The 23894-nt window shown below is 50.2% G+C and overlaps 1 protein-coding gene across 2 annotated transcripts in view; it reads left to right on the top strand.

Moving 5' to 3' along the window:
* Positions 1–23894, top strand: part of CHST11 (carbohydrate sulfotransferase 11) — a 267274-nt gene that overhangs the window by 124408 nt on the left and 118972 nt on the right. For both annotated transcript variants that reach the window (XM_039252887.1, XM_039252886.1), the window contains exon 2: positions 1057–1142. In XM_039252887.1, the coding sequence (XP_039108818.1) occupies positions 1057–1142 (86 nt within the window). The remainder of the gene's footprint in view (positions 1–1056; positions 1143–23894) is intronic.

Below are 23894 nucleotides of genomic sequence, written 5' to 3'. Positions count from 1 at the left end.
AGTCAGAATCCAAATGCAGGCTGTCTGCTCTCACTGCTGCACACAGGGGTGAATTCTTTAAGCTTGTGGATGGGTCTGCTTCCTGGTCTTTCCCATGCTCCAGCCAGGTCATTCCACAAAGAAAATTGCCTCCTGCGGGAAGAGAAAACGTGTGCTCACTCATTCATTCGTTCCTCCCTCCCCACACGCTGCCCTCCCTCAACAAATAATTATCAACAGGTGACTAGGTGTTAGACCTTGCAAGGGACTGCCCGCAACAGGAAGAATGAAAAAAGAAAGCTCTTTTCCCCTTAAAAATAGTTCTTGGGGCAGGCGCCTGGCTGGCTCAGTCGGTGGAGCATGTGACTCTAGATCTCGGGGTTGTGAGTTCGAGCCCCACATTTAAGATAAAATCTTTAACAAAAAGTTCTTGGGGTCCTCACACCATTGGTTTTTGAGGAGTTCTCTTAATTCTGCCTCTTTTATTAATTTTAAGGTCCACCTCTGTCTGTTTAGAACCGTAAGCCTGTGTCCTTTCTTCCTCGACCTGATATTTTCATTAGAAATAGCCTAATTTATAAGACGGAAATGGGGTGACCAGGCGTCTGACTTGGCCCAGAGAGGAGCCCTCTATGGGAAGGGCCTGCATCCTGCTCAGGAGACCGGGGCCAGGGGCTCTGGGGCCAGGAGTGAGAGGTGGTAATGGATCATTGAGGGAGAAGGCTGTGGAGTTTGCAATCTCTCCCCAAGCCTGGTTGCTGCCAGAACTCACTGTCTCAGAATACCTTTCCGCTGCCTTTTGTAAGTAGCTTCATTTCAGTGAGTTTTAGAGGTGCGTCCCCTTTTCTTAAACCCTCGCCGGGAAGAAGGTTGAGCATTATTTATGTCCTTTGGGTGTGGAGATGCCTGAATCCTGGGGCAGACATGCCTCTGGATAAAGGAACAACGGCTTTGCCAGAAACCGGTTCTCTCTCTCTTCCTTTCCTACCTGCTGCCTTTCCCCCCACCTCTGTGCTTTTTTCTTTGTCAGACAAGCCTGTTGCTCAGTTCTGATGAGCCTTCACTTTCTCTCCTCAGTCATGCGGAGGAACCCCTTCGGTGTGGACATCTGCTGCCGGAAGGGGTCCCGAAGCCCCCTGCAAGAACTGTACAACCCAACTCAGGTAAGCCCTGGAAACTTCCTTGCTTGTTGTTTGATCTCCATACATCGATGGCGGGGCGGGGGAGGGGAGGGCGAATGATAAACTTCAAAATTTGGTTCTCGGGGGATTTGAAACTCCTTCAGCTGCCTGGCATTTTACCTTCAGCGGTTGCTTTCTTGGTCACCCTTTCTCTGTACAGTGGCTCTCACATTCTAGCAAGAGGGGTGAAGAATTCCCAAACTGGCCTGGTGTCGTGCTGGACTGGGCTTTCAGACAGAGCTGCTCTGCTCAGAAGCCTCACAGTCACAGGTGCCAGCAATGGGACTCTGAAATTGTAGAGCCCGCAGGGCTGGGTGGGCTTCCCCTCAGCACCCCCAAAGAAAGTTCACGTGTGCGTGGACCTGCCACGCTGCTCCCACGTCAGTTTATTAAAGTCCAAGATGCCCCCAAGAATTCCATCTCACTGCACCAGTTTACCAAGACTCAATTTGGAGGGGGGGGACTTTTTATTAAGTGACTGTCATTAAGGTAAACGGAGCTTGATTATGAAGAGTTTCTCTCTGAGGGAAATAAGCCCCAACCAAGGAAATGCGTCTTGTGGAAAGCTGGGAGCAAAGGGAGGCGAGGTCCGGTCGCCATGGTGATGGCCTCAGCGGTGTGTGTGGGTCTTGATGTGGAGACTGTATGGCTGGTTCTCGTGCGGGAACGTTAATTAGCACTTGATGCCAGGAAATTGTAAGTAAACAACTAGTGGCCCGTTATCTGACCTTTGATTGCTGTTGAGAAAAGAAGAAAAAATGTACTGCTTTAGCCACAGCCTCTGTGCTTTGTTTTGTATCCGATTCTTAATTCGGTATTTCTGTGGACTAAGGTGCTCGGTAGAGGAAGATAATTAATGCCTGGTCCTCAAAGGTGCTGAATTCCCTGAAGTCTCACAAAGGGAACTTTCTGATCCCGCACGTCTTCCTTGTCTCTCACTTGCACTCCCTTCTGGAAGAACGGACTCCTGAGTTGCTGCATCTTGGGTGGCCTAACCAGGTGAATTCACTCCCCCGTCAGCCCCACCGCTTTGGAGTTCTTGGATAATGAGGAGGCTGGATTAGCTAGGTCATTGCAAGCTCAGATTGCCTGAGGCTCCCTTAATGGGTTCTCTGGTGACTCAGCAGGGAATTTGATATTTGGGTTCTGTTTGGTGCCCAAATAATAATCTGATTATTACAGGCCAGTCTCCTGGCATGTTCACATACCTGTCCTTAGGAAGAGGCAGAACCGGACTCCGACCACGGATGGGATTTCTGGGGGTGTTGAAAACCGCACACGCTACTGAGATGCAAGCCATTCCTTTTTGTTGACTGGCTCTGTTCTCGGATGGTTTTCCCTTTGAAACTACAACTGCTGAAGCTCTGCTGGTTTCCTGAGAAGATCCTGGGAGCAGCTTATTCCTGAGGTAGACGTCCCTCTGGACCGGAAGTGCATGGACTGGGTCTGCGCTGTGTACTGTTGTATCCCCGGCCCCTAACACGGGGCCTGACCTATGGAAGGTGCCCCCCAAATATCTGTGTCTGAAAAAAATGAAAGTCTGCGTTCCAATCCCTACCTTACCTCCAACTGGTTGTGCAACTTGAGTACATGATGAGTCCACTTCTTGGGAATGTGGGGAAGTTAAAAGAACTCTGATGTGTCAGGGGCTGTGTAAACATCATTCATCATTTACCATAGTCATGAGGGTCATTTCCATACATCATTATGGTCGTGAGGGAGGTTTCCATACTGGAAGCCTCGACCTCAAAGTCAGGCGTGGGTTCAAAGCCTAGTTTCTTCATTTCCTTGCTACGTGAGTGGGCGCAGGATACGCTACCCCCTCTCCCCCCGAGACCACTGTCCCTTGTTGATAACACGGTGCTAACAGAACCCGCCTTGCAGATTTGCATGAGAGGATACATTTTGCTCTCTGCCTCCTGTGACGTTTGTTCATTCCTGGATTCATCCACTCGTATGCGCATTCATTTCTTCATCCACGATCATGAGTGCCAGGTGTGGGCACTAAAGGGCGAGCCGGGCACATGTGGTTAGCCTGCCACAGCTGGTTCCTCTCGCTGTCCCGGGGTTGACGTGAGCGAGCTGACTGGACCTGGAGACCCTGCTTAGCCCTTCGGAAACCCACCAAAGGAGAGAGAACCTTCCTGGGTGGAGATCATCTCTTCCTTCTGGTGGCATTTTGAGTTTTGTCTGGGTGAGAAGCCCATTCAGCAATGGCCTAGGGCCTGGGAGGGAAGATGGGGCTGGAGAGGCAGCTCTGGGAGCCATTTGTGAAGGCGGAGGTGGGTGAGTCACCTGCAGCAAGAATGTCGTGGGCAAGCTGTCTGGCCCCCTTCTCCGGTGACCCGGAAAACGTCCCTGCAGGAAGATCTCCCTGTTTCCTCGGCATGTTCCCTGGGGTGTTTTTTCTTAGGCTGGTTTCCTTTACAAGCTGCAATTATGTTCCATTCCCACACACGTCCAGCTAGTGGTGCTTCCCGGAGATGCTGTCTTGGCCATGCGTTGGGCTGCTGTGGGCAGGGCGCTCAGAGGAGAGGAGCGAGCAGACCCCCCCGTTGAATTCAGTTTTGTGTCCATAAGACATTTACAAACTTTGCACCCGACTGGGCAAAGAAGCCCGGTTGTGGCTTCCCGCATTTCCGTAGGAGCCAAGCTGTTGAAGTCGCTAAGCCTGGACTGATGTTATCACAGAGACGGATGACAAACCCTAGAAACCAAACTGCTCCTGGAGATGCCATTTCCCTGTTTTATGCCAACTGGGTATTTGGGTTTGATATACAATGGTGGAAATAGGCGTCGTTCATTGTAGATAAGAAACCAGTGTTACAGGAAGAAGGTACCAGCGTCATTACCACGTACTGGTGCTGCAGACCAGGTGTTATCTAGATGCTTATAAACAGCCCCTTGAATGCTTATCATCAACCCCAAACTAGGTATAACACCCCCATTTCACATATGGGATAGTGGAGGCCGAGAAGGCTATGCAACTTGCACAGGGTCACAGTTAATAAGCTAATAAACCCAGGATGAAGTACAAATCCATTGATGTCCATGCTGTGGTCACTGTCACCAGCAACGTCCCCTGAGCATGGGAATTACCCATCTCCCCTCTAAAATAACAGCAGAATCATGCCCAGATTTCTCCTGGACAAAGACTTCAAGGTGCCCTTGGGAAAGTTGGCCATCATCTGAGTTTTGTGTCCAAGGTTTTCTTATTTTAGTGCCTCACAAATTCCTAACCGTTAAAACAACAATTGGTTGGGGCGCCTGGGTGGCTTAGTCGGTTAAGCGTCCGACTTTCGCTTAGGTCATGATCTCGTGGTTCGTGGGTTCGAGCCCCGCGTCGGGCTCTGTGCTGACAGCCAGCTCAGAGCCTGGAGCCTGTTTCAGTCTGTGACTCCCTCTCTCTCTGACCCTCCCCTGCTCACGCTGTCTCTCTCTCTCCTAGAAATAAAAAAAAATATAAAAAAAAAAAAAAAAAAACAACAATTGGTTAAAAAAAAAAGTGGATAGTTGATATTCTTAGAAAAACTGCACTCTGATGTCTTATAATTTTCCTGGTTCTGTGCTGTCTCCCTGGCCCCAAAATAAAATGTAATTGCTGATCAGGTCAGCTGGCGTCAAGTCACTGAAAGTTCGGGAGCTGCCAACCGCATACTTGTGGGCCGAGCGCATCTGTGGGCCGCCCCGGCTCCGCTCACACTCGCAGGGCAGAGCTACGCTGTCAGCCGTGAATAGGGCATAATTGCTCCGAGATGCCAGCGGGAGAGAGACAGCCTGTCCCTTCTGCCTCGCCCACCTCCGGGTCCTCTCCTCGGCTCCCTGAGGCTCCCTGAAATGTTCACAGCAGCACTCGTGTGGTTCAGCCCTGCCCTGCCCAGGGCTTTCTTTAGCCTTTCTCCTTGCTCTGTGATTACCGCGTTCGGAGAAGGACAGCTGCACGGCCCAGGGGCTGACCAGGAATTTATAAGCACAGAGTCTAGAAGGCTCGCAGGAATGCATGAGATGCAACTGTCTGCAGGCCTTTCTGAGGCTCCGTGAGGGCCAGTCCATGTGCGAGGGATCCAGCTGTGTTCTGGGTGAATGGCTTGAGGAAAAAATATATCACAGGAAGAGGGTAAAAGGCCTCTGGAGATGCCAAGCATTGGCAAGCTCCCTGAGGCCACTCCTGAGTTCTCTGTTGTTTGACAGCCCCTATGCGTCCAGTCTTTGGTGCGCTAGGGTCAATTTACCTCTGTAAGGTAGGCGCCAGGGCGATGGATGGAAGGAGGGAGAGAAGGAAGGGGGGGAAGGGAGAAAAGAAAAGTTACTATTCATTGACAGTATAATGTATTTTCACTACCCTACACTACACTATACTTTTACTGTACTTCACTGTGCTATACTTTCACTATACTCCACTCCACCATATTACACTTGACTATACTACACTACACTATGCTATACTTCATCACATTACACTTCACTGTACTGAACTATACTTTCACTATACCACACTTTACTGCACTACACTTTCACTATCCTGCACTATACTACACTATGCTGTATTCACTAATGCACTATATTATACTACAGTATGCTATTCGAGGCATTTCCATACATGTCTCATTGTTTCTAGGTTGAACCCCAGTTTTCAGATCAGTTAGCCGAGGTTCAGTTAACTGAGCGATTTGCCAAGTTCACAGAGCCCCTAAATATGGTAGCATCGTGTCCGTCCGGCCTGCTAAGATGGTGGGAAGATGAGAGCCTATCACTCTCTCTTTTCTGGGTGGAAAAAAAATGCTTCCTTGAGGTTCTCTTTCCTAGTGACTCCAGCTGAGATGGGCGTGCTCAGGACGGCTATAGAATTCCCGAAGTCGGGGGCCAAGGCTTGGGGGGTGCTGTGGAACGCACAGTAGATGTTCAATAAACCACTAAAGTTTTGGGTTTTGCTTCCTGAACCCGATATTTGGAGAGGCCTTTGCGTCTTGGCTGGAGCCAGGCTAAGCGGGACTCCCCGTCGAGAGCCATGCTCCGGGATAGCGCACCTTGGTGAAACTGGGAAGTCGGGGTCTTTGATTAAGTTTGGATTGATCAAAGCTTGCATTGTCTAAGGGCGTTGGGAGGGGAAGCTCTTCTAGCACCAACCTAAATAGCTTTCTCAGCAACGCTTGCCCAACTTTGTTTCTTCTCTACACATTTGTGGGGGGAGCAGAGGGAAAAGACCTGGAGAGGAGAGGCACGTGGGTACGAGGCCATGATATGTGCTGTGTGATAGAAGCTTTTCAGTTATGGGAGAATCAGGAGTGAGTCATCAACCCTTTAAGGTACCGGGCAGGTGGGCGGCTTTGCAGAGGGGGTGGCATTTGAGCTAGGTCTTTGAAGACGTGTCAGACTTCACCTGACAGAGAAGAGGGAACAGCATCCCAGAGAGGGGGACCAGCAGCAGCGGGGACCCCAGGAGGGCCAGTCTGTGGCACATTCAGGGAATGGTGAGGGGTTTGTGGCTGGAGTGAGGAGCTGCTGGGAGCCGGCGGGGAGACGCAGGAAGGGCAGGTTGGTGCCAGCTGGGTGAGGCTTGCCCACCCGTGGCGGGTATGGTCTTTACCGGCCAGTAGGATGGCTGGTCCCAAGGACCCATAGGAGATACAGAACAACCGATGAGCCGGCTGCCACTTTGGAATCAAGCTGCGTGTGAGCCATGGGGCTTCTCCGAGGCACAACATGGCCTCATCCACAAAGCGAATGGGTTCTGGGGTTCTCAGCGCTGGCGGCACGTTAGGACCACTCAGGGAGTTTGGACAAAGTGGCCAGTGCCTGGGCGCCACCCGGAGATGCTGATTTTACCAGCTGGTCCGGGGTGGGGCTAGGGCATCGCTGTTTCACAGAGCTCCCCGGTGATTCTGCCGGGCTGCAGAGTTCACAGGCACTGGATTGGCAGGCTCATCGTGGTCCCTCCAGTTCAAAACTCTTTGATTCTTTGATTCTCACATCACCGGTTCCGGGAAAAGCATGTCAAAGCCTCCGCACCAAGGTGGCCCCCTGTTGTTTGCTACAAAGGCCCTGTGTCAGGGCTGAGCACTCCGGTCGTGTAGATCACATGTCCTCGCGCTCCATTGGCAGGTTTGTAGGTCGAGGCCTTGAGTGTTGGAGACGCCAGACAGGGTGGACAAACCCAAGAGGCAGAGCCCCTAGGCAGGGGGGAGGAGACCTGTGTAAGGGACACTTGAGACGCTCGGCTCCGGACCTCCTAAGTAGGAGAACCCAGAATTGTTCCATGCCAGGCATCAGGTGGGCCCTTCCGAAGGAGCAGCTCCAGCGTTTCGAATAAGCACAGCAGGAGAAGAGGCCCTCTGCCTTCCGCACCGTCGTTTGGTAAAACTGATGCCAATGGTCAGACACCCGGAGAAGGAGAAGGCAAGAAAGAGCAGACATTGTACAGCCTCCAACTCTGGGCAATTAATCCCTTCATTACCAACCACCTGGTAAATGACGAGTCCATCTAATTATCTTGTTTTGACCCAACAGCTGTCTACCAGCCAAAGAGGGACTAATTGATTTAGGTGGACTGGCTCCTTATGCAAAGATATTACTTACTGCCAGCCTAGCAGAATGGCAGCTGGCTGGCAAAGATGAAATATTACATGAACTTGATCTTACACACAGTGCTTGGGAGAATGCTTCATTATTAATTGCAAATTACAATAGATGAGCGAGCCCATTGCAAAAACCAGGGACAGTGGGCCGCCTCTTTCACCACGGCCAGTGGCTCCATTATTTTTGAACCAGGGAAGGCACCCTGGTCAGATTTCCGATCAAGCCAGGACAGATGGGGACCCAAGAGTCAGACACGATTTGGGTCAGAGGAGAGAATTGGTTGCTTGAAGGAACTGGGGGATCCCAGCCCAAGTGCGTGGCCTGGGGCGAATGCTTGACCTCCCTCCCACGCGTTGGTTTTTTTAATCTATAAAATAGGAACACAAGACAGCCTTGCAAGTTTATGAGATTCAAAATCACATATCAAAAGCACAGAAGAAGGTACCGAGGAAGAGTTGGAGTTCATCAGTAGCCAACAATGGGCTGAGTTGAATTAGGTGACCAGGGAATTTTCTGAGGGAGTCTGGGCCACGCTGGGCCCCTGTGCTGTAGGTTCAGAGATGTTGCAGAAGTACACTTGGAATTTTGTTGAATAGTGATAAGACAGATGATTTCCTCTTGCCCGGAAGCTACTAGCTATTCATCGTGAACACTTCCTTAAAGTTTTGATTTCTGTGGGTGGTTGACTGTTATTACGAAGCTGGGTGTACTGACTGATAAGGGCATGAGTGCGTCTCTGCGTGGATGTGACATGAGTGTGTGTGCCTGTACACGCAGCCCACAGAACGCGGCAGGTACAGCCGTTAAGATTACAGATCTCCTCTGGTTATGTTCATCGTTCCCCAGTCCCTAGCGACATGCTTCAGTGATAGCTGTGAAATAAGAGCCCCCCCCCCCCCCCCCCCCGCCCCACCCTCTGCGTGCTGTAAATGCAGCGTCACAGAGCAGATGCCTTCATCCGCATTTCATTCGGCCTGTCTTCATACGCTCTGTTTCAGAAAGCCTAATTTGACCCAATATATTCAAATTTAGATAGTGAGCTCAGTGCCCTAATGGGGTTTTTCTGTGTCAGTCTGTGTGAGTATAATCTGGCCCATTTCCACCAGAGAAGGGCCTCCAAGTGACAAAATGACCCCAGCAATTTCCAAATGGTAACACAGCTGTAAAATCTGCCATTTTCGGAAAGTTATTTACTAAATTACCCCCAATTATCAGAGGCCTCTACATAATTTGATTTTTCTGTAAATGACACAACTTAGGTAGCTTCTCAGCCAAATGGATTTGAACCGTGTCGGATGCATTGGGCTGAAACTAAGCCCTGGCTTGTTCTCAGATTCTCTGTAGGAGAGACCTGGGTGGGGGTGGGCCTTGTCTCCTGCCTCCTCTGCCAGCCTCTCGTCTCCTCGTCTCCCCCGCCTCTCTATCTCCTCAGCCTCTTCTCTTCCTGACATTGAAGTTGGCTTGTAGATCTGGTGAGGAGCAAGGTCTCTGCCCCATTTTCACCTCTAATTACGATGAAGTCACAGGCAAATAGTTGAAGCCTTTCCAGCCCTGGAGACCTTGTTTGTAAAGAAGGAACAAAATACCAACAGTTCAGTTATCAAAGATTAAATTAGAAAGTATATAGAAAGTTCTGGGCACATGGCAAGCTGTTCAATCAATGCTGACTTGACTTCTCTTCTCTTCTCTTCTCTTCTCTTCTCTTCTCTTCTCTTCTCTTCTCTTCTCTTCTCTTCTCTTCTCTTCTCTTCTCTCTCTTTCAGGAAGTTCTCCCTGATTTTTTTTCTCTCCAAGCACAGGTTAAATGTCCTTCTAGAATGGTGCTGCCTCCCAGGAATCACCGTGATTCACATAGCCCGTGCATCTGAAATGATGTTCCCGGGCCTGAGGCCCTAGAAGGCAGGGGCCGTGTCTTGTTCACCCGGTGGCTCTTTCAGGCGAGCTACCGAAGAGGGGCTCAGCAGGTGTTTTGGCAGCAAAGGGAGCTGCCTGCCTGGGCCTTGAGCAAGTCCAACGTGTGGACATTTCATGCTGAGGAGGTGATCAGGGCTTCTAACATCAAAGCAGGAGATCTCCTGAGGCCCAGTGACATCTGGTCCAGAAATACATCTCCAGGCTAAGCCGATGCCTAGGGTCTCCCCTAAAAGCATTTTTCCTGATGGTGTAAAGCGCAAGTACCGTGAAAGGGCGGATGCTTAGAAAAGAATCACTCGTTTACGTCTCACCTTCCATCTGCTAAGATTCTCCCAGGATGCCAGCCTGGGTCAGTGTGGGAGGTTGGAGAGAATGGGCGCAGGCCTCTGGTGCTTAAGGGAGACAGAAAGGAATACAGGGGTGGGGTGGGCGGGCTGCTGAAGCCAGACCTCACTCTCCCTCAATACTGAGTCCACATCCAGCCCTGTTTCTTTCTTCCCTCCACCTTCCATGACACATGGTACAAATAGGAACTCGGTAAACATGCACTGAATGCATCAGAACTAAAATTCCTTTACACCCTCCCCTCCCCCCGCTCTGTGTACCCACTCAGGAGCTTGCTGGGGCTGCCACAGACAGGGCGGCTTCCAGAACAGCAACTTTTGTCTCACAGTGCTGGAGGCCAGAAGTCCCGGGTCAAGGTCTTGGTAGGGCCAGCTCCTTCTGAGAGCCATGAGGAGGAATCTGGCCCGGGCCCCTTGGACAGGAGAGGTGGCACACGGGGACAGCGGGCTCCACCCTCCCTGCATGCTACAAACCAGCAGAGTGGAGAGATTGGGCTATCTTTCAAGGGACTGAGGCAGTGTCCCTCCTGGGCAGGCCGCCCCACCCACACCCCTCTGGTTAGGACAAGCAGGCCAAGGATTTGCAAAAATCAGGTTCCTCCGTAGCTCCTTCTAGAAAGGTCCGCAGCTCCAGGGCCTCCCGCTGATGTTCCACTGATACCTGCATTCCCACGCGGGGAGGCACTGCCAGGTCGGCTGTGACCCAGCCTTGGCAGGTGTTGGGCAGCCCTGGAAAGAAGCTGGCCGCTCTGGAACTTACTACAGGGGTGTGACGCCTGGGCAGACTCTAGTGCTGCCCAGAATGGTCTTTTGCAACATTTCTTTTTCTTCCTCTAAAATCGGGTTTTAAAGCCACAAAAGAGCCAATATGCAGTCTGGCAGGCGTTGTGAGTATTGGAGGAACGGCTCTGACCGTCTGTTCCGTCTCCAGCATGTTCCCTGCAGGAATAGCCACAGATACATACGTGGATGTAATGATATCCTGCCAGTGCGGAGCTTTGGTCTCGAGAGGTGGGCCAGTTCAGGGCATGCTAGGATCCAGGCCTCACGTCCTGTCCCAGGGTTTGGGGAAACGTCCTGAGACAGAGGGCAGTGTCTGAGGGCCACACAGCCCAGAAGTGGTTCAGAGCACGGGCCTTGGAAGTCGCCGCGCTGGGCTGGAGTCCCAGGGCCACCACCTGCCAGCTACATGACCTGGGAAAGCTTCTTAACCTCCTTGTGACTATTTCCTCACATGCAAAATGAGGGTAATACCAGCACCCACATCATTGGGGTTCTTGTGAGGATGAAGTAAATCCAGACACGTGAAGTGCTTAGAAAGGGGACTGGCACTGAGTGAGGCCGACATAAGTGTTTGCCCTTTGTTGCTGTGATTGCTCTTCAGGCACAAAAGCCAGAAGGGAGCAAACGGTCCCTGGAAACAGATGAGCGAGTCCAAGTGCAGATCCCTTGGAAGACAGAGCCCCGTAGAGCTGGATCATCTTCCACCTCTTACAGGGGAACTCCATCTGTTCAAGCTTGGGGTCTCCGCTTGGACTGCGCTTTAGAATCAAAAAAGGAAATTCAAAAACTCCCCATGCCCAGGCCACACCTTCACCTTCCCGAGTCTGCATTGCTGTGGCGTCAGTGCACTTGCAGCCAAGTTTGAGAACCGCTGCTCTGGGCTTTTACTCCTCAAAGACCTGTCCTCGCACCGGCAGGCTTGGCATCCCCCGGGAGCTTGTTAGAAATGCAGAGCCTTGGCCTGCTGAATGCAACTGAGGAAGGCTCCGGAGCAAACAGCCCCATCCCGAGGCTCCCAGAAGCAGCATAGACAACAGGGTGCATTAGGTAGCAAGCGACAGGTGGATGGGTTTCGGAGGCCGGGAAGCCAGAAGAGGCCCTTATCTCTCCCAGAGCCTGGCACGCTTTCACTTTATGAAAACCTAGGAAAGAAAGCTGTGTTTATGGGTCATGGGGTGCTTGTCAGTGGCAGGGACCCGGAGCCCTGCGCTGGGCTACCTTGCAGTTCTCTGGATGCGTTAAATATCCCTAATGGGCTCAACTCGGGGGGTGCGGGTGGGGGGAAGAAAGGTGGCTTTGAGCAAGCGCCCTGGAAGTGAAGGCCACTCACTGCAGTGCCTTTAGAAGGCAGCTCCATCCTTCCTGGATGCCGTGACCCTGGGGTGAAGGGGATTTGCGGGGTTTGGAGGTGAGCTGGGCTCCCTTGGGTGGCCAGAGTTCAAGTCTGTTTTCTTCACGGACTGGGCTGTTCCTGACCTCGCTTTGTTAAGAAACAGGAAGGAGGGGCCCAAGGTGGGCGCTGCACACTCCCCCCACCCTCCCTCCAGCCTTTATTTCCAAACGACATTTCCAGAGGCCATCCTCCCCCATCGCCCTGACCCTCGAGTGCAACACATCTCGAAAATTTAGAGCCCTAAGTTCTGAGTTGAAATTGTGCCTTTTTTCACTTTCTAGCAGTAGGATCTTGGGGACTGTCTCAGTCTCCTGGGGCTTTCAATCACCTCGCTGCTGGGAAAGTAGGAAGAATTTGTTTACCTTTAGCTTAAAAGGCCACATGGTGCCACAGCATCTCCCCCCTCAGTCAGGCTGGCTTGGCTTAAATCCATACTTCCTGGCAGAGGAACCTTGGGTTGATTCCTAGCCGCTGGCTGCCTCAGTGTCTTTATCTGTGTAATGGGGATAACAGCAACACCTGCCTCTTTGACCGGTTAGGAGAATTTAAGGAGTTGACTTGTGTCAAGTGCTAGGACGGTAGCCAGGAGTAACGCTGTCACACGTGCCAGTGAATTTTCCTTTTCCTTTCCTTTCCTTTCCTTTCCTTTCCTGCATTTATGTTTTCATCTTTAAAACTCCCCAGTGTTCTCCCTTGGAAATAAATGATCATCACAGTCTGGGTCCCGGTAACTGAAGAGAAGCTTCTGTTGCCCTGTGGCATTTACAGTTCCTCACAGCCAAACACCCTGTTACTGCCCTTCAAGTGCATCATCCCTCAGTTTGCAGCTGAGGAAACTGAGGCACAGAGAGGCGATGTCGTTTAAAGTTAACTTTGCAGAGCCATCTGGTCTAGGCGGGGTGTCACAGAGCAATGATTCAATCCAGTTCTGAAGCCCGTTGCCCCAGGGAGCAGGCCCCCTCTACCGGCTTGGCCCGTATAGAGGTTCTTGGCCTGGATGGATGGATGACCTGAACTCACTGGTCCCGCGGTACCAGTGCAAACCCACTCCTCCAGTGGGAGTCCGTACACGAGCCAGCTCCGTGTCTGTTCTCGGTAGCTGGTGAGCCGGAACTCCATGTGGTGAAGACGTCAGCTGGTCCAGGCACCGTTTGGGGGGAGCTGGGGCCTGGGGCCCCTCCTGGCCCAGCTCGGGAATAGGATGCAATGACCTGAGGAAGGATGACGGGGCTGGTGCGCCCGCATCCTGAGCCCACAACTCCTCTCTGCTTCCTGGCTTTGAGACCTCTCCAGAAACTCAGCCCCCTCCTGAGTCAGCAGAGCATCCTTGAACCAGGAATAAGAGTGCTCAGGCCAGAGATGGCACCTGAAGTAGGGAAGCTGCAGGGGAGTACTTCCATGGATTTAAGAGTTGGGAGGCTGCTTTTCGATGTTCCCTTTTTGAGTACTTCCCGGCCTAGGCACGGTAACCCATCTGTAATCTCCTCCCCAATTCATTCTTCTCTTCTAGAGGGACCTGTTTACCAGCAGTAGCTGATAGAGGGAATTGTAGGAAAGGGTTAACTTACCCCTCAAGCCCATTTATCACCAAGGGTATGAAATTACACCAACTCACCCTGAGCTCTTGGGTTTTGCAGATGGAACATTCTGGGTTCTGCTTCTCAAGAGCAACCTGCAAGTCCATTAACAAGGGGCGGCTCGTAATCTTTACAGAGGGACAAATGTGAATCAGAAAAGGCCGGTCCCTTAGCTAATAAGCGAGCCCAGCCGTGGACAGTCATTGCGGCAGTCTCGTAATTCTGATGGAGCAGCTGAAAGCCTCATCTCATTTTGTAGGGAAATTGCATGCTAGAGTGACATTTGGAAATAAGGAGGCTGTTCCAGGATATGTCCCTCAAAAGTATTTTGTCACCACTTAGACGGGCTCACAAAGGGTACTTCCACCCTTCTGCTCTCCGCCTTGGGTCTCTCTTGTTCCTAGAGTGGTTAATCCCAGTTTAGAATCTCAGCCTCAGTAGGTTTTCCTCCAGTTTACAGGATAAATGAGCTGGTGTCTGAAAAGAAATGTGACTTTTTAAAGAAATTGGCAGATACGCCGGGAGTTCAGAAGCAGCTGACATCCAATTATTCACGGTCCTGGGGGAAAGGGATTGAATACGAAATAGAAATCCACAGATAATCTCCAGAGCTCATGTTAATCAATAGCCTTCTCTTCCAACATGCCTTTAACCAGTGCCAAAAAATTGGCTGATTCATTGCTGTCTTCAAAACTGAGATCTGAAGAGACCATACAGGGGAAACAATTTGCCAACCCCTTTCTTAATGAGAAGGATCTAGAGGAACTGATGTGTTTTTTTCTTGCCCTCTGAGTAGAGTGCCATTTTTCTTGAGTAAGTGGCAAAATGAGCTTATTGTGTTGGTTGGTTTGTTCATGGTCTTATCAGAGAAGAGCATATAACATTGCAATTTTCTTTTTGCTGAAAAGAAAAACACAATTGGGATTCAAGCCCAGGTAATCTTGAAATAAGAACCAGGAGCTGGAGAATGAGGCCCAATTGCAATTGATAAGGGAGTCTCCCTCCCTGGGATATTACGGTATAACTCTGTCCAAGGGGAAGAAGTGATAAGCATCTTGTTAAGATAAGGCCTTGCCAAAAACAGCCCCTGGCAAATTGTTGCCATTCGTTATCCGATTAGTGCACACGGCGCAGGCTTTTCTTTCTTGAGCCTAAGAAAAGCCTGCTCGTCTTTATCAGTTTGGATGTTCAAATTTAACTTGCTAAATAGCAGGGTCCAAACCCAGCGCAAAACTTGGAAGGCTGCGGTGCCTCTGATCTCAGGCTTTCCACAGTGGGATCTTGGGAAGGCCACAGACTACAGCCACCGGTGTGGGGGGGGCACCTTAATGGTGGCCTAGGGAAAGGATCTGTTAGGGGACTAAGAGCCAAGCCAGCCTCCAAGGTGAATGTGTACCTCAGGGGCTGAGGGAACCAGAGCAGATATCTGTTCTTCCTCTCTGGTGCCGTCCTTGACTTTGCCCTTGACCCAGGGTCACTCACAGCCTTTCAAAGCCTGGAGTTACTTGCCTCCCAAAGTGTGATAGGCAGAACCAGCCCCACAAAAGAGGTCCATACCCGAACCCCCAGAGTCTGTAGCAAAAAGGGACTTGACAGATGCAGTTAAGGCCAGGATTTTAAGTAGGGAAGATTATCGTAGATGGGTTTAGGGTAATCACAACGGAGGTGAGAGATGGGGATGCCATGACGCATGGAAGCAAAGGTCAGGGTGACGTGAGCACCAAGCCATGAGCCAAGGAGAGCAGCTGGCCTCCTGAAGGAACTGCCAGCACCTTCCTCCAGAAGGGAGGAGAATACATTTGCGTTGTCTTTAGCTGCCCGGCTCTGCAGTGATTTGTTACAGCGGCCAGGGTTTGCGTGAGGCCTGGCAGGTGCTAGGTTGGCGACCTCAGGAAAGTGGAATCCAGCCGCCGTGTGCTGGGTGTGGAGAGTGAGGTTAAGAGATTGCTTTGAGGGGCGCCTGGGTGGCTTAGTTGGTTAAGCGTCCGACTTTCACTTAGGTCATGATCTCGCGGTTCGTGGGTTCGAGCCCCGCGTCGGGCTCTGTGCCGACTGCCAGCTCGGAGCCTGGAACCTATTTCAGAGTCTGTGTCTCCCTCTCTCTCTGACCCTCCCCTGCTCACGCTGTCTCTCTCTCTCTCCTGGAAATAAATAAAAAAATATTAAAAAAAAAAAAAAAGAGATTGCTTTGAGCCTAAAGTGAAGTTCCGTGAAAACGTGCAGTGAATCGAAGTTGTGAGCCAGCAACTGCGGTGGCCGAGCCACTGGCTGATAGTGGCCCCCACCCTCCAGGGCCTTGGCCCAGATGGAGCCCAAAGCCTTGTGTTTGTCAGTGTCTCCCTGACAACCATACATACCACCTGAAATTTCCATCACAGTTTTGTTGCTGGGTTCCTGTGGATGGGAGGTACTCTCACTGTATTTCATCAGTACATTAAAGACAACGACTGGATGCATGTTTGGTGTTCGTGGTGTTACATTTGTCAGGATTTTCCTTCATGATTCTGTAATGCTTCTAGTGTTCCCAAAGTATTGTGCTAAAGGGCAGCTTCGTTGAAATTCACGTTCTATAGATGCAAAGAGAAGGAAGCTCGAGGTCCCGAGTGAGTCCCCCAAAGCAAGTTCTCAATAACTAAGATGAGGCCAAACTTCCAAGTCTAAGCTCAGGGAGGTAGTAGAGTGTACTTAGGACAGATGACCCTGCCAGCCCTAGCTGGGTGGCATTACAAGTTACTTAACCTCCCTGTGCCTCGTTTCCTCATCTGTCAATGCAAGGATAATCATAGTATATGCCTCATAGGTTTGTTGCAAGGACTAAGTGAAGATACAGCAATGAAATGCTTAGAACAGTGCCAGGCACCGTGTGGGGGGTGTAACTGTATACCAACAGCAGTAGCGGCCACAACCGTAAGCAGGGTTGAGTCCTAGATCTGGGTTCGCTCCAGGGTTTCCCATGTACTAAGAGCCGGAGCTCCCCAAAGCCATCTCATTCCACTGGAACATTCTAAAGTGCTAAACGAAGTCGATTCCTTAAGTTCTCGACCAGGTCCGCACATGTTTTCCAGATAGTGAATGTTGTAGGTCTCTGTTGTTAAGGGTTCAGCGACGCCGTGGCAGTGTGAAAGCTCTGGGTTTGGTCCACAGGTGGCCTTTAGCCACGGCTGAGAGCCAGAAGCCCCCAGTTCAAGTCCCGGCCCCATCATACGCACAAGGGTGTTCTTGAGCAAGTCACGCAGGCTCTCAGGGCTCAGGTCTATCACCTCTAACATTGGGAATAACCATACCCCTCTCTGTCAGGTGATGGTGAGGACAACGAGAGTGATGTGTAAAACCACAGTGCCGAGCCCAGTGTGGTTATTAACATTTTGTCCCAATGCACGATTGTGGCCCAGGCCACTCCCGGTAAACGAAGCATGCACGTGCCCTTGCTGTAAAATGTCACGTGCTGGCCCCCAGCTCCCCTGTCTGCAGTTGCATGAGATCAGGAAAGGCTTAATTTCAGTTGCATTCATCTTGTCTGCGGATACGAGGAAAGCACCAGACTCTCGAAGCTCCCCTTTGCTGCCGTGAGATGTTTCTCAAGCAACAATGCCTTCCGTGTAAGTGCGAATTGATCTCCATTCTGGAAATTGCAAATGAGCAAAATGACTATGATGAATGGGAGTTCCAGAGAAGCACAATGCTTGTTCGCAATGTCTTAGGCTGGAGAGGGGGAACCTGAAGCCTCGATCGGGGGGAAGATGGGTGGTAAATGAATTGCTGAGCTGAATCGCAGAATTGGTTGGTGAATAAAAAGCATTGTGCTGAGCAATTATGCATCTCATTAAGATGCACTCAGTCTCCGCCTCAATAGTAGGGGAATCGTCAGGGCAATTATGTGCAAACCTCAATTTTGAGGTCTGAAAAGGGGTCAGTGCATAATTGGCAGGGGAAGAAAGAGGAGGGAGGTGGTCTGGAACAATAGGTATTAAATGGCCGTCGCAGGAAGGAAGATGGGACGCAAAGAGGCAGACACTCCAGTCATTCGTGACTAAGCATGTGTGGTCTCAGAGTCACCTATGGGCCACATGGACAGCACATTTGGGGTCCTCTACAGGCCTTCTTGGAATCAAAGAGGTTCACCCTGGAAGGTAGCAGGTGTGGTGCTTGGGACATGTTTGTCGAATGAATGAATGAATGATTGGTGCTTGCCACATGTTTGTCAAATATGTGAATGAAAGGAGGGAATGAATGAGCAGATCTACAAGCCAATAATCATGTAGTAGGGATAATAACAGCACCTCCTTTGTGTGGCTGGTGTGAGAATTAAACAGGATAACGCCCCTAAAATCCTCAGCACCATGCCTGGCACTAGCAGGCACTCCATTTAAGCTCGTTCCGGTCCTACTTTTTCCCCAGATGCGTTAGTCAGCTAGGCTGCTGTAACAAGCTACCACACTGAGTGGCGGGCTCACCCAGCAGCTGTTTATTTTCTCGGTTCTGAAAGCTGCAAGTCCAAGACTGAGGGGCTAGTGGGCTGATGTCTGACCTGTCCGTGGCATGCAGACTGTACCTTCAGGTGGCCCTTCCTGTGTGTGAGTAGCGGGGGAGGGGGGGAGAGGGATCTGGTGTCTCTTCTAAGGACACCAGTCCTAAGGGATTAGGGCCCCATCCTTATGACCTCATTTAAATTTGATGACCTCTTGGGGCGCCCTGGGTGGCTCAGTCCATTAAGCATCTGACTTCGGCTCAGGTCATGATCTTACGGTTCCTGAGTTCGAGCCCCACGTCGGGCTCTGTGCTGACAGCTCGGAGCCTGGAGCCTGCTTCTGATTCTGTGTCTCCCTCTGTCTCTGCTCCTTCCCTGCTCATGTTCTGTCTCTTTCTCGAAAATGAATAAATATTAAAAAAATTTTTTTAAATCAATAAACTCAATGACCTCCTTAAAGGCCCTGTCTGCAGGGTTAGGGCTTCAGCATAGGGTCTTGGGGAGGATGCAATTCTGTCTCTAATACCCATAGAGTCAGACTCTGCACCTCACCCTCTTCTAAGCAGCGACCCAAAACCTTTGAAATGACCGAAATAACCTTTCCCTGGGTGAAAACAGCGAAATACCTGGAACTGCCTCTGTAAGGCTTCCATTAAGCAGATGCCCTGGGAGCAGAAATCAACCAGGTGAACCTGCGATTTTCTGTCAGCGTAAGCGCTTCTAGATCCCATTTCTTTCTCTCTCATCCCTTCACGTCTACCTGGAAGACAGTAGAAGCTCATTAATTTGCACCCTGCTCATTTAGAATATGTAACGTTTCCTCCAACTTCGCCGCGAAGAAGGAATTTGTGGAGCAAATTAATAATGTGAACGTAATTAGAAAAGATGAGTCTGGTAGGGCTGGAAGGGACCCAGACATGATCCCGTCCTTCCTCTCCCTTGGCTGATTTCTATTCAGATCAAGACGTTGAGGCCCAGGGAGGGTACGTGGCCCCTTCGAACTTGAACGAGGGGGGGCTGTCTCCCCTCCTTAAGGACACCAGCCTCATTCACGGAGGCCTGTTTGTTTGTGAAAGACACAGGCGCTTTATTAGCCATGGGTTCTTTTTACTATGGGGACTTCAAGTATTAAAAGTGCATTTAAAAAAAAAAATTCTGCATTTTAGATTTTCCCTAATTATGACTGGCATTCACCCAAGTTAGTTTGAGCTATTTTGGTGAGGTTTTACAGTTATTTAATAAGAAAAGCTTTTTTAAAAACCTCATAAAACCTTCTGTACAATTCATTCTAACCAGTGCTCCTTCTTACAATTATGTCACTAACAACTTCTTTTTAAAAGACCAGAACTTTTGTCTATTCATGTTCACCTTAAAAGCAGCATTCACCGAACCCCTGAGAAACAAGAAGTGTAGTGCTTTATAAGATCGAGGCAGAGCAAATGAAAAAAATGGGTGTGAAAGAGTTCTGTGCGTCGGGGAAGCATACACAAATGCTTTGTGTTTTTCTTAGATCCCATCTCTGGCCTGGGGAGCCCCCAAAGAGTGGTCAAAATGTATGTGTGGATGTAAATGCAACATTTCTCTGGAGACATCCCAGGGAGTGGGCTTTTTTCCCCATGTGATTTTAAAACGAGAAGCCAATTTATTAATTTAACTCCAACTGTAACTGCCACCCAAGGACTGGAATATTGTCATTAGCACATCAGCACGTCCTCTCTCTCGAGTCAGACCAATTAGGGCACCAGACTGCAATCAAGAGATTACTTAGTGATTCCAGGTTCAGAGACCCGTGAGGTGGACAGAATCACAGGGTGTTTCCTTGACCTTGGGACTTGCATTCTCTGCCACAGCCGTGGCCACCGAGAATGGAACGCTCCTAGTCTCCGGGGGGTGGGGGAACTGCTCTCTCCTTCCTGAGTATTTAATACATCCTTAACTCCATTTTCAGATTGCGGAAGATTTAAGTTTATAACCTTATTCACAAAGCCCATTCTGTACTTGATAGGAAGCTGGTGGTGGCAGTGATGATAATGACCATGACCTGATATGGCGGTGGTGGTGATTGTAGCAGCAGTGTTTGTAGTTGTTAACATTTCCTTGCACCCTCACTCTGTGCCAGGCACAACTCGGGCGCTTTCTATACATTATTTGAATCCTCACAATCCTCAAAGGTTGAAGTGCCATTCGACAGATGATGATGATGATGTCATGGCTCAGAGAGGTCAATATTTTGCCTTAGGTCACACAGCTGGCAAGTGACGGCAGCAAGAGACGACCCCTCCCTGCCCACCATCTCCTGCCCTTACTCCCTTCCCTGTTGCCTGGCCCAGGCCTTGAGGTCTCCAGGCTCGTAAGAGTCCTGGCACATTCTCTGCTCCTGTTACGGTGACTCAGGGCCAGGAGCAATGTGTGCCAGGAAGCCTGAGGTCAGGAGACAGGAGACTGCGGTTCTTTGGCTTAATCCCAAAGGTCCCATTCTTGCTGCGTTTCCTTTGGGGCCTCATCTCCAGCCTGACGCATGCTGACAGGTGGCTCTCCACCTCACAGAGCCCACTGGCCACATAGGTTCAGACCGTCTCTGTGTTTTCACATGCAAGAAAAGACAAAGGGCACAAGACTTCTATTTTCAGCTGCCGGGATCACCCCATGAGCCTATCAGGGCTTGTTGAGTCTGAAAGCATTTCTAGTTTCCTTCTAGAAAGCAGTAATTTTGACTTTGAGCCACCAGTGCTCAGTGAAATGTGGTTCCATCGTCTGGGGTAATGTAGTGCTGAATCCCTCTTACGGAAGAGGGTCATTTTCTGCTGTAATGAGCGGTGTTGTTTCACCTGAGCTGGCGCCCTCTTCATCCACATCTCAGGATGTGGTTTCCCTTCCAGCCACATAGGACCTGGTTTGGTTCCTCCACTGTACTTGCATTTTCCTACCACTGGGCCTTTGCACATACTGTTCCCGCTGCCTAGGAGCTCTTCCCTCCCTTCCTCACCTCTGCTTGATTGACCCCTGCTCAAACACAGGCCGGGGTGTTCCCTAGGACCTGTTCCACGTTCCCTTAGCACCTTTACTTCTTTACAGCCCTGCACCTATTCTAAAAACAGCGTTTTTTGTTATTTGTTTAGAGCCCTCTTCCCCATTGGAGGCTACAGGCCACGCCGGCTTCCTCTGTGCCTCCTTTATGCCTTACGTAGTTCCTAAAACGTGAGGGGTGCTGGGTAGGTGGGGGTGAGAATGAGACCTCCTCCAGCTTCCTAGGAGCAGAGTCTTCTGACCAATCTACTCAATGACTCCTTTTCCATCCACCCCAGGTCCCATATCCAGAGCAGCAAATAGAGGAGTACTTACGAGTGAGAACTCGAGAGCCCAGCAAGTGGGTTTGCCTGGAGTCTTGCCCCTCACTAGTTCTATTTGTTCTGCATTGCAAATCACCACAATCTTAGCCGTTTACAACAACGTACAGTTAATATTGTACGGTTTTCGTGGTTCAGGAGCTGCGCAGGCCTCGCTGGGTCCTCTCCTCTGGGACTCAGCAGGCAGCAACCCAGGTGTCTTCCAGGACCGTGGTCCCCAGTAAGGCTCAGGTCCCACCCGGAGTTCTCATGGTTATTGGTAGAATTCCTTTCCTCGTAGCTGTAGAAATCACAGCAGCTTGCATTTTCCAGGCCATCACGGGAGTCTGAGTTTGGAGAAAGGATAAGCCCTCTTTAAAAATGCACACCTGATTAGGTCAGGCCCATTCGGGATTAACACTTCCCTTTTGATTAACACTCAGTCTCGATCGATTAAGGATCTTCATTACATCAGCAAAATGATTCTGCCTTTGCCCCATAAGGTAATCACAGGAGTGATATTTCATCATATTCCTGGGTCCTGTGCACACTCAGAGGGAGAGAATTATGCCTCCCTGGGTGGGCAGGGATCACCAGGGACCATTCCTGACTGCTACTCTAGCTGTGTGGCCTTGGGTGGGTTGCTTTGCCTCTCTGTGCCAGTGTTTCCTCATCTGTAAAGTAGGAGAGATGGTAGCACCCACTTCATAGCGTTTGTTGTGAAGATCAAATGAGTTAATTTATGTTAAATGCTTGAAACAATTCCTGGCAGGTGGTGAGTACTCGGTAAATGTTAGCTGTTACAACCATAAAAATGATGATAATCCCCAGCCGGGCCAGTGGCATCCAAGCTTAGAAATCCAACCCACCAACTGGCTGCAAATGAAATCTGAGAAGCCAGGCTTAAGGGGAAAGAAAAGACCAGAGAATATCAACGAGCTTGGTAAATTGTCATTCTAAAAGGAAGCTGACAGCTTCTACTCCTCAGGGCAAAAATGGGCGAAGCAGATGGGAAGCTGTATCAAGTTACTAAAGCAAATTGGATATTACAAGTGGGTGCATGTGCCCCCCATTTGAGTTCATTTCATTAAAACGTCTCTTGTCAAGGCAGAGTAATGTTCTTATGTCTCTGGAAAGCTTAGACATCCCTTATAGCAGGAATTTTAATCAAGATTGACCTCCCAAATAGGAAGGAATGAACATAACTGGATATTCAGGCAACTTATGTAAGCAAGTTGTACCCCGAAGTTTAGGTGTGACCTAAAGAAAAGCTGTCTCCTGAAATGAGATCTTATTTGGTTCAGTTTAAAAATTAAGGGTCCTGGGGCATCCGACTCTTAATTTCGGCTCAAGTTGTGATCTCTGGGTTGTGGGATCGAGCCGAGCCCTGCGTTAAGCTCCACACTGAACGTGGAGCCCAGTTAAGATGCTCTCTCTCTTTCTCCCTCTACCCCTCCCCCTACTCATGCACGTGTGTGCACTCGCTCTCTTGCTCTCCCTGTCTCACTCTCTCAAAAAATAAAAATTACGTGTCTCTCCTTACCCTGGGGAGACCCACAATCATGCGATGCAGTATTTGTGCAACATGGCTAGCGGGGGCATTTGTGGAAATTTTCTACGTGATGTGTGCAGCCAGCTGAAGAGTGTTACGAATCAGTTTGCTGCTCAATCTGGGATGCTGTTAACCATGTGTGGGAAGACGCAGCAAGGGGAGGCAAGGAGGCAAGTTCACGGTGGCATGTTTAGGAATTCCGGCTGGCGGGAAGAGAGAGCTTCTCTTTGGAAGGGAGCTGCTTCATTGAAATCGCTGTTGGTTGGGTCACCGGGGACAGGTCATCCACTCTTCTTTACACCTTGTGTTTTGCATCTGACAATTCAGCTCCAGTAACTTCATTGACAGCGCAGGTGCTCACCGTAGCCACTCTGCCCAGACCCCCTCGGGTTTCCCCTTATGGTACCTGGGCGCCCATCCCCCAGCTTCTGTGTGCTTGGTTCCTAAAGGCTGCACCTGCATCTTGTTTCTGAGGCTGCATTTCGGCTTTTGGAGTTGCTTCCTCTTCTGCATGGAGATGAAGAATCGAGGACCTTATCCCTTCCTGCACAGCCCTGAACCTCAAGTCACATAAACTCAGAGGAGTCAAGTCATGCTCCTGAACTCCCCTACAGAATCAGGTTTAAGACTTGGCGTTAAGCCTGAAATCTCATCCTTTCCTAAGCTTCTTCATCTCTCCTCTGCTCTTCCCAGGACCAGCTACATTATATGCAGGGCCCGTTGTTAAAACACGATGAGAAATGAAGACTCTCAAGGTGGTGACAGCAGAGCGTTACACCAAGGTTTCAGAGCCTTCTGATT

The sequence above is a fragment of the Hyaena hyaena genome, unplaced genomic scaffold (genome assembly GCF_003009895.1).
Source record: "Hyaena hyaena isolate Hyena2069 unplaced genomic scaffold, ASM300989v1 scaffold_432, whole genome shotgun sequence".
Lineage (NCBI taxonomy): Eukaryota > Metazoa > Chordata > Mammalia > Carnivora > Hyaenidae > Hyaena > Hyaena hyaena.
The sequence above is the reverse complement of the archived record's forward strand: the minus strand, read 5'-3'. Positions and strand labels throughout refer to the sequence as shown.